The 11,017-nt window shown below is 41.7% G+C and overlaps 1 protein-coding gene across 1 annotated transcript in view; it reads right to left on the bottom strand.

Annotated features, from left to right (window-relative positions):
- Positions 1-11,017, bottom strand: part of CDKL1 (cyclin dependent kinase like 1) — a 60,335-nt gene that overhangs the window by 4,461 nt on the left and 44,857 nt on the right. Inside the window, 5 exon segments of the mRNA XM_019630501.1 lie at positions 276-431; positions 2,879-2,935; positions 5,767-5,849; positions 7,995-8,195; positions 8,764-8,906. Coding sequence (XP_019486046.1) covers positions 276-431; positions 2,879-2,935; positions 5,767-5,849; positions 7,995-8,195; positions 8,764-8,906 — 640 coding nt within the window.

Genomic DNA, 11,017 nt, shown 5'->3' on the forward strand with positions numbered 1-11,017 from the left:
GAACCCCTGGTCCCTATGTGGCAGCTGGGAACTGAGGGCAAGGACAGTTCCTTAGGATTCAAGGAGAAGGGGCCTTAAGAGGCAGCTGTCTCAGGGGCCCAGGTCAGTAGATTACGTGACCTGTCTCCCGAGGCTGGAATGAGGGTGGGTGGTCACACTGCAAGCCACAACTGCCATCTCAAGTATAGATTCAGACTCTACACCAGACAGCAGGTATGAAATCATTTGAAGCTGCAACCTTGGATGCCTCGCCAAAGCAGTGCCCCCATTTTTACCCCAGGCAGGTGCTTTCGGTTCTGTCTTAGGGTCTTCCTTGTTGGTTTGCCATGATCTTTTGCCAAGTCCCCTATTTCTCTGATGCTGTCAAAGTATGGATGCTGTAGCAGCTGTTCACACGTCAGTCTCTCAGCAGGATTCATGTGAAGACAGCCCTAAAAGAACAAGAAATTCCATCTTCTTTAAAATAATATTCACTTATTAATATAATTTCCCCCCCTTCTTTGTAAGATTCAACTGTTCAGTTGGGAACAAGGGGAGCAGGGAGGAGAAAAGTAGAAAAGAAACCCAAAAAACCCCAATCATGATGTTAGTTCCTTCTATGATCATTCCTAAATAGGTAGCCACATAATACATGGTTTCTAGAAATAGTAACAAAAAAATCATTTTCTCCACCGTGTGCTGTTCTTGAAGCAGTTGGTGCTCTGCCCTGAGGGAGCAGGCTACAATTTTTGAGTTCACCTCTGTGTCCAACTTGAATAATCCACTTAGCCTGTTTGGTTCCTTCCATATACTTTGTAAAAACTAGTTGTTGCTGTTTTTATTAAAAAAAATACCTACACATAGTAACAATAAAATACATACAAGATATAGCACAATCTAGAGTGGTTCTTCCATTCCCCCGTCTAAAATCATGCTTTTTTTGTATATTCTTTCAGAAATAGTCTATGCATTAGAAGCATTATGTGTGTCTGAATGGGAGAAGCATAATATACATCCCTTTATGTTACATCATTCTTAACTATTTACTTTTCCAGTGAGTAGGCCATAGGGCTCATACTTGGATAGATTAAATCTCATAACCACATACCCCCAAGGAACTGTCTCATTCTTTTTATTATATTACAAATGCATTGGTAAATGTATTAAATGCTTTTTGAAATGGGTGGGATATTGACAGTGACTTGCAAATATTTTAATTGGTACTTCATTTATATAAAACCTATATATTTCTGAAAATGTGTATATAAATCAAGTTTTAAAATCAAAATCTTCAAATATATTGGGTTGTCAGAAAAGTCATGATGTATTTTGTCTATGTTTTTCAAAGGTCATTTATTTATATAAAGAACAAAGATCAATCAATGATATATTGCCCGTTTTGTTCGATAACCTTTTGCCATCTTTCAGTGAGCTTCATAATTCCTCGTTCATAGAAGGACCTGTCTTTATTTGAGAAAAATTGAACAAGGTGCTGATTTACAGCCTCATCTGAATTGAACGTTATACCACGCAAAGAGTCCTAAAGAGAGAGAAACAAGTGGAAGTCTGACAGTGCAAGGTCAGGCGAGTATGGTAGGTGTGGCAACACATCCCATCCAAGCTCCAGTAATTTTTGGAGGGTGATCAAATTTGTGTGTGGTCTCACATGTCGCAATGGAACACAACTCCTTTACAATTAATTAACAAGCTCTGGACATTTCTGGATGATGGATTCGTTCCAACTGTTCAATTGCCGACAGTACACATTGAAATTGATTGTTTGGTTCTTTGAGAAACACGACACCTTTAAAATCCCACCACACTGAGAGTATAACCTTCCTCTGATGAATGTCTGCTTTCAATGTCGTTTGAGGCAAATCATCACATCGGGACCAAGACCGTTTGCGCACCACATTGTTGTCAACAATCCACTTCTCATCACCAGTTATCAGTTGCTTCAAAAAAAGATAGTTTTCCTCATGTTTAATGAGCATATTACAGATGTTTATATGCGCCATCAAATAAACTTCTTTGAGTTCATGCGGAGCCCAAATATCAAGCTTGCTTATGTATCCCAGCTTCTTCAGGTGGTCACTAACGCTTGAATGATGGATGTTCAATGTTTCTGCAATCTCTCGTGTCATGTAACGTGAGTTTGACTCGATCAATGCCTTTATTTTGTCGTCATCAACCTCGGTGGGCCTCCCTGACCGAGGAGCGTCGTTGAGATCAAAATCACCAGCACGGAATTTCGTGAACCATCATTGGTACTGATGTTCTTGTAGAGCATTGTCACCACAAACTTTATGCAACTTTTCACAAGCTTGACGTGCATTCTTCCCTTTACGGAAGTAAAACAGTAAAATATGGCAAAAATGCAGTTTGGTCTTCCATCTTCAACTTGTTGTAAAATCTCCAAAACTCAACCAAATTGCTCAATTTTTTTTAGAATGAAGCTAGAACTGTCAGCTGTCAAATGACATAGCAATAACATGATGAGAATGACTCTAGTACTTCCAAAAATGAACTAGTGCCATCTGTCACAAACATGCGTCATGACTTTTCCGACAACCCAAAACTAGGGAGTTGGCTAATTTAAAAGGATCCTAGGGCTAAACCTTTTTTGAAGAAAAGGATCCTTTTTAAAAATAAACACCACTCCTCTGAAATTTCTATTTTGTGTAAATTTACAGATTTCAAATACAATGTTAGGTTTATTTAAAGTAAAAAACACTGATGTTTTCACCATAATAGAATGTGACCCAATTTAAAAAACTGAATATATGTATACTTTTCAAAGGAGGAGAACAATTCTAAAAGGAACCCTTTTCAATCCATGGATTCCCCAATGATAACAGCTGCTGTGTGCTTTCTGGTTGGTTGGAAATTAGGATTTTACCTTTAAGAGTCCCAGGGCAGGATAGGAGATGTTTGGAAATTTTAATTCAAGTGGTTCCTGTTAAAAAGAAAAGAAAAGAAAGAAAAGGGAGTTTTATAGACAGCATGTTTTCAAATATGTTACCTCTGATTGCATTTCTTTTGAGTGAGAGTATCTTCCTAGCACCTTCCATTCCTCCTCTACCCTCTGCCCACCATACCTCTCACCTAAAACAATCTCTCCATGCTTGTTTTACAAGTTTTTTCCCTCCCCACCTCCAAATTGCTTTTCCAAATTTTCTTCCTAACCACTCCTTTCATGTCCTGAAGAAATGATGTAGGTAGCAAATTATGAGAAAACACTAATGAAAGGAAAAACAAAAACACGTTGAGCAATTATTATTTCCCTTTTTTCTGCCTCAATTTATATAACTTGTCTTGCCTCAGAATAATTTTTGGCACTTACATTGATATTTATATAAAGGGGCCCCAATTATTGCATTTATTGATATTAACATAAAGGCAGTTTTAAAATAGTTTGTTTTTTCTTTTTTTCTATCCAGGTGAACAGATGCTTCTTGGTTTTCTGGAATAAACACTGTTGTCTTCTCCCACCAGAGCCTGCTGTTCCCCTGATAATCCTACTGTTTAAAGAGTTTCCCAAGCAGACATTCAGCAATCTCCTTTGGCCGCATAAGACTATTTTGCTCCAGTCACATGCTGGACACAATGAGGAATAACAAACAGGATAAAGGGAGGGGAATGCCCAATGTCAGACAGACAGACAGGCCAGTTAAAGAAGTATACCACTGACAAAGAGGCTCATCATAGAAGGGAGCTGAGAAAATAAGAGCCAGCCAAGCTGAGGAAAGGAAATGACCAGAGTGCTCTGAGTGCAGAAAGATGGCAGTGTGTGAGCTAGAGGGTGGAGAGGCTGGCCAGGCGCATCGTGTGAACACAATCCCTAGTGCTGCTAGCACAGTGTTATTTAGGGCCGGGAACTAGCCAACAACAACCCATTCCTGAGTGTGCACTTATTAATCACTGATAAGAGTAAAGGATAAGAGCTTCATTTTTGGAGTTCCCTAACAGGAACAAAAAAATCCTAAAGCAAACTTGTACTGGGCCCTTGAGAGTAGCCCTTTTCCTCTCTCATAGCTTAAATATTTCTCGTGCTATTTCTGTGTGTTGAATCTGAGCACCGCTGGGGATTGACACGACACTGCTGACACTGAGCTCTGCTGTCTCAGCGGCAACGCCTGAGATGAGGCGGCCTGCTTGGCTGTGATACGATGGGCCCATCCTGCCTGCTTAGCCGGTTTTCCCGGGCCCCAGAGACAAGCGGGCCTCCCTCCTGCAGGGTTACTGACCCGGCAGAAGGACTCCGGCACAGATGTTCAGCCAGCACAACCCCCGCACTGCTTCTTCCTGTATTTCTGTCAACAGGAAATCCCCGGCAGGACAACCTCTGGGAAACCATGGGAAGCTTTTTACATTTATGAGACGTGGGTTGTTTCTGAGGCTTCACCGGTAGACAGGCGAACAGGAAATTGCTGAGGGATATTTAGTGTGGTACCGAGAATGTCCAGGTCGCAAGGGAGCCAGCTAGGTCACCTCCCATATGCCAGATGTCACTCCTGCCCGCTGCATCCCAGCATGCTCCCAGCATGACCTACTTTTCCTATTGCTGGTGCTGTAGGAAAGGGGGGCAGTGGGGAAGTGGAAAGGGAAGCCTTCGCTGCGGGACAAGCCAACAGGCTGAGGGCACAGACAGCTCGGATGGAACTTGACAGAACTTCCATGTGGAGACTGAGCAACGGGAAGGTTAATTTCAATATGAAAGTAACTTTCTTACACAGTAGCAACTCAGGATTTCACAAACTTTAATTGTGCTCTGAAATGTTTTTTATTATAATACAGGCTCTTTAGGAAACATAAAAAATGTAAAAAAGCATAGCATACAAAAAGAAAAAAATTACCCCACCACAGAGAGAGATCCACTGTTCATACTTTTTGTATATATCCTTGCAGCCATTTACTTCACAGATGTAAGAAGCTCTGCATTATATTCCAGGGGTTGTCATATTATTTTATATTTATATATGTAAATACATGTATTGTATATTAAATATTTATTAAAATTAGGTCAAATTAGATATACTGTTTTATAACCTTTTTTTTCATTTAGCAATATGTTGTGGACTTGTTTTTTCAGGTGAATACATAAAAATCTATTTTTACTGCCAATGTGCTTCTATAATCAAGATATATCATAAGTTATATAATTAACCCCCTACTAAAGGAAATGATTTCTATTAAAGAATGCTACATCTTTATGCCTTTGTCTAATAATTTCATTGGAATAAATCCTCGAAAGTGGACTAAGGGTATGCACATTTTTAATGTTTCAGTTTTTTTTGGAATGAGTGTGTTCCCCACATTGGCTATAGAGGACAGGCACCAGGCAAGTTCATTACCATTTGCCCCCATGATCTGGAGAGTGCCAGCACAATAGGGTAGGAGATTGGACAATGCTGGCTTTTCCTGGATGAATCACTGTCTAAAAGTTGACTGGCTCTGAGCCACCTAGCTTCAACTGATGAAAATGCTGCAGAACAGGTGAGGTGAAGGCAGGCCACTCTGTCCATCATGCCAGCTAAACTTTGCTATCAGCAGCCTCTAAATGAAAACACTGAAGGCTAGGGTGTTGCTATCCAATTTGCCCCAATTTTATTTTTCACTCTTAGACTGACCTACCAGTGCAGAGTGGGCCATGGGGCTCAGGCAGGTGGGTAACTACCAAAACCTAGTTAGCCGGTGACTCCCTTTGTGAACAGAATGACCACCACTTCAATACCCTGGTAACCTTAACCCTGACATGCAGAATTCTTTCCAAAATGAGTCACTCACCATATCTTCGGGGTCTGGAATTTTCACCCCACTGAAGTACTGATTTGTGCTGAATACTTGCTGGTGCCTAGGAATGAGATTTCCTTTAGACAAGAAGAAAAAGAAAGGTAAATGAGATCGTTAGCAAGCACTGCTCTGTGGTTTCTCTCCTCTGGTGCTGTGTCTGTCTGGGCCTACACCTACACGGCTGCAGTTGCTCTTCCAGTCAGAAGGAGAGGCACTGAGACAACCCTCGACAACCTGTACCAGGCCTACAGTGGGCGAAGTGCCAGGTCAGACACAGAGGAGGCACACACAGAAACAAAAAGCTAACCAGGTTCTTGCCCCAAGGCTCACAGTGTATTTAAGGAATCCAAACTGAACGACTCAGAAACACACACACTCAAATCAGATAACACCCTTTTTTAAAAATAGCAAAAGTGCAACAACTACAAATCACAGTCATATTAACTGAATCCTGACTGGTCAAGATAAAAGTGTATTGGCCTAACACTTAGAACAGTGCCTGACACATAGCAAGTACTCAATAAATATTTGAGGAAGGAAGGGAGAGAAGGAGGAAATAGATGGAAGGAAAGGAGGAAGGGAGGGAGAAAGGAAGAAAGGAAGGGAAGGAGGGAGGGAGGGAAATCATGGGAGATCTAGCTAGAAAGAATACATTTCTAAATTGGAACCACCTTTTCTTATTTCCCCAAGTAGCGGTCACCTAAAAATCCAATTTTATCTACTGTTTAGAAGCACTTATGATGTGAAGCAATGAAACAAAAGGAGCATGTCTATATTCTGGGGATTATGTGTGGCTCACTCTGCTCACGTGCCAACCAAATCAGCTAAAATCACCCTTGTGTAAAGTTCTAGGGATATTACACTTGAAGAGAATATAGAGAATATAGGGAGATACTCAGAAGGGCACCCCTGGGGCATACTTCCCATTTCCCAGAGCAGAGTGAACACACATCTCTAAACCAGGACCCCCAAAATGCTGCTATTGGACTGGGCTGGAGTTCCTACACCTAATTTTACTGATTTTGTTTAGAACTTTACTTCTCACTCAAATCTAAAAGCTGCTGTCCTGCCCCATTTTGGACAAACAGCCAAAATATACTCGCGGGTCAGCCGAGTGGCGCGATGGTTAAGAGCTGGCTTGGGATGCCAGAGGGCCCCAGTTCGGATCCCACATGTGAGGGCCAGTGACACTGCCCTCCACAAAAAAAAAAAATGTACTCGCTAATGCCTTGCCCCAGATCTCAGTAAGCTTTATCATGAGAGCAGTGCCTGTATCTTAATAACTTTCATCAGAGAGCTGAGGGGTGGGCAGGAGGGAGACACAGAGAGACTGCCCTAAAGTCACAAGGGGGAACACAGCAAAGGGAGGCTCAGTGTCCCTGGAAAGGGCTCCAAGGTGGCTTACATGTCACTCAACAACAGCCATCAGCAAATATTTACTGCTAGTATGTGCAGATGTTGGTGGAGGACAGAAATAAGACATGATCTCACCCTCAGGCAGCTTACGGTATCTTTGGGAAGATAAAAGTTCAAGAGAAGACATGGTGACAGCAGGTGCTACAAAAGTAGAACTTTAAATTGGAATACACAGGGGAGTAGCGGCCAAACTCCCTGACTTTTCAAGAGGACAATTGCTGCTTGTGGGTCTTTTCATAGGTCCCTCTCCTTTCCTCTTTCCTCCTCCCCTCCTCTCCTTCACCCCAAGAGTAGAAAGAAAAGAAAGGACTTTGAGGTGGGAAAGCAAGATAAGAAGAGTGACATTAGAAGAACCAGTCTTTCTTCCTGACACTTAAAAGGTTCAGAATCTTCCTCTGCAGCATCTAAATAATTGAAGCTAGCCTGGCAGGCTGGAGTCAAGGACATCCAAAGAATGAATGAAATAAAATACATTAGCATTCTGTACACTGCGAAGCCCTTATAGAAATGTATGTTTTTAGTGTCGCTACGATCATTATTCAGAGTTGACTTGATCCAAACTATGTTGAAGATAGAATCTTGGGTTTTTTGGACAATTAGTACCTACTCAAAATAGTTGAGTCTTTGTAGAAAAGAAATGTAGACACCTTTAATGGAGTCATTTAAATGTGATGTTGAGAGTTTCCCTCCTTCATAATTGTAAAGGGCATTAGATGAGACTAGGAACTTGGCTCTGCCCTGCATGGACCAGGGTAAATCTATCCCGTTTCACAAAAGGTAAGATGAAGACACCAGATATCACTTACCCAAGGTTTTCCTGATCAGATAGAGCTGATCCACATCTGATTTTCCTGGCCACAGAGGCATCCCTGACAGCAGCTCAGCAAAGACACAGCCAATTGCCCAGACATCTACTGGGGGGCCGTACTGCATGTCCCCCACCAACAGCTCCGGGGAGCGGTACCACCTGGTAGCCACGTAGTCCGTGTAGTAGTCACTCGGTCCAGCTGGCCAGTGATGGGATACGGAAAACAGAGCAGGAGCGTGGGATCAACACCAGGACGGAGCGGACCCCAGGCATCAAGCTCATGTCCATCTGTGGCTTTTCTATCAGTGGTTCCTGGTTGCACATTAAAATCACTTGGAATATAGTATTTTTTAATTTACTGGTGCTTGGGCCCCACCCCAGTCCAATTAAACCACAATCCCTTGGGGGAGATCAGTATAGTTTTTATAGTTATAGTTTATCGCTCCTCACGTGATTCTAATCTGCAGCCAAAGTTGAAAACCACTCTTCTAAAATAGCAAGTCTGAAAAAGTACTATTTTAGCAAAAAATGGTAGAAACCAGGAGGGTAACATACTTTTCAGTATCCACTTTACTGTGGTACAATTTATATTTAGAATGCATATTTAAACCACTGTATGTGTCTACATGTTTTCAATAATTACAGAATTGTAACTTATATCAAGCCTATGCCCTAAATATACAAGAACTAGCTTCCTATAGCATTTAGATAAAAACCGTATAAAGAATCTTCCACCTTTTACACTTTAGAAAAACTTCAATACTCACTCAGAAGCCGAGCGAATCCAAAGTCACAAAGCTTAATCACTGAGTGTTTTGTGATAAGGATATTTTCTGGCTTCACATCTCTATGTATGCACTAGTCACAAAAATCAAACCAAAACAAATTATTAAAGAGCAACTATAATACACTGGATAAATATAACACATGAATATTTAGCAAATAATTGAGAGATTGTTTAAATGTCTCATGGGCCTTTTGGATACTAGGAAAACAGTAGCAAAGTTTGCAAAATAGCATCATAAAACAAATCTAGTACCATGCCTATTATAGCCTGAATTATCCCAAATTCCTGAAGGGCCCAAAAGGACCAAAAAGGATAAAGGGAAAAACGAAAGTAGGGTAGCCAGATTTAGCAAATAAAAATATAGGACACCCAGGTAAATCTGAATTTTAGATAACGTTATTTTTTTAGTATAAGTATGTCCCATGCAGTATTGGGAGCATACTTATACCAAAAAATTATATTTATCTGAAATTCAAATTTAACACGGTGTTCTGCATTTAACCTGGCAACCCTACATGAAAGGGAAAATGTTAAAAGATTCTGGATGAGGCCTGCACCATGATTGCTGGTGCAAGTTGGTGTATAAGCAAAATTCATAATTCGGACATTTAACAGAAAAGAATACAGTCTGACTGGTAAACAGGACAAACCCTGGGCCTGCTGAGATAAGCTGGGGAAGAAAAGGGCAGGAACCACGAGCTTGCCAAAAGACCTCCCTTTGAGCTCTGACATTTGTCCTGACAAGATAAACAAGAGTAGGCAGTGCTCACCCTCTGGAGAGAGTCGCTAGATGTCAGCTCCATTCCACACACATCAAGTATTTTTAGAGCTGCATCTGCCCCACAGGATGAGGCCCCCACTCCACAATTTAGACTCAAATCACCTGTGGTTTCCAAACCACAGAGGACATTGTTGAACAGAGAGACATTAGAAGAATGTTTAAGAAGGCTTCACATGATTTTCTCGTTAAAAAATTTTTTTGGAAAAGAACAAATCAACAACCTAATTAACAATTACATAAAAACAAAAGTTGGGTTAAAATACTGTTTCAGGGTTCCTGATAATCTTCCCTTCTTCCAAGCATTTCCCTTTCTGGAGAAGAATGTTGGATCCTTCTGCAGTGAGAGACCCCCTTTGGCTTGCAGCTGAAACCCTGGGGTATTCTTGACCTTCTAGAATTTGGAGAGAGGACAGAGGTTCTGCTTGGGCCTGGCCTAGTACTTATTTCAAAGGACCTTCAGGGTGAGAGAATAGCACCAGTGTTTTCCCAAAGGTATTAATTACTCTGGAAAAAAATTGGGGAGACAATTTCTGAATTATTTTATTATAATCTTTGTGGTTCTCCGCAATTAATGGCCCTGAGATCGCCACTCTTCTACCATCGGCTTCATATATTACTATAAATGGGTACACCTGTGAATATCATGATGACAGATGGTCAGAAGTACTTGTAAACAAGACTGTGCTCCTATTCTGTTCTGGGAATTCTTTACAAGTTTCTACACCCTCCCCCCATCAGCACATGTGGCCAAATAGGGTGTCAGGGGCTCTCCAGGGAACTGTGCTATGCGTTAGATTTGTCTTTTGTGTCTCTGGTTTTCCCCACCAGGGCCTTTATGCCATCTCTCTTGCAGCCCCATCCTAAAACCTGTTCCCAGGAAAGCAATAACCCTCACTCGCAGTAAACATCAATATGAGGTGTCTATACTCCTTGCTATACATGCATTTGGATGAAGACTGTAGCCTTCAGCAAGGCGGAAACTCAATAGAAGAAGTGTTGGCTACTTTCATATTTTCTCCTGGGAAGGCAGCATCAGGAAAAATCATTTAGAACAGCTTAGAGATGGGGATTCAGGCCCCACCAGCTAAACTGACCCTGGCATTCAGTAGTATGATATATTGCAGTCAAACTGCCCTTGTAACCAAAATGACGCTCTTATAGTGGGACCTGGTTTCTGTGCAGGAGGCATCAGGCTTCCCAGCTTCTGGGAAGTCACACCACATGGGTGCACTGTGCCTCCACCTGGCCTCGCTGTGGCCAGAGTGTCACAGGCTTCCACTGGGCTGCATCATTTCAGACCTGGCACTCATATCTCACCAAAGCAGACATAGCACTTGTGCATCGTGCTTGGGACTCAAACTATAGCAACCAAATAGGCATGTGTCATGTGGGGTTCTCCTCCCCAATTTCAGAGCGTTTTGAGAGTACCAGACCTCTGTAAGTCAATGCATAT

Source organism: Hipposideros armiger, unplaced genomic scaffold, assembly GCF_001890085.2.
Source record: "Hipposideros armiger isolate ML-2016 unplaced genomic scaffold, ASM189008v1 scaffold_918, whole genome shotgun sequence".
Taxonomy (NCBI): domain Eukaryota; kingdom Metazoa; phylum Chordata; class Mammalia; order Chiroptera; family Hipposideridae; genus Hipposideros; species Hipposideros armiger.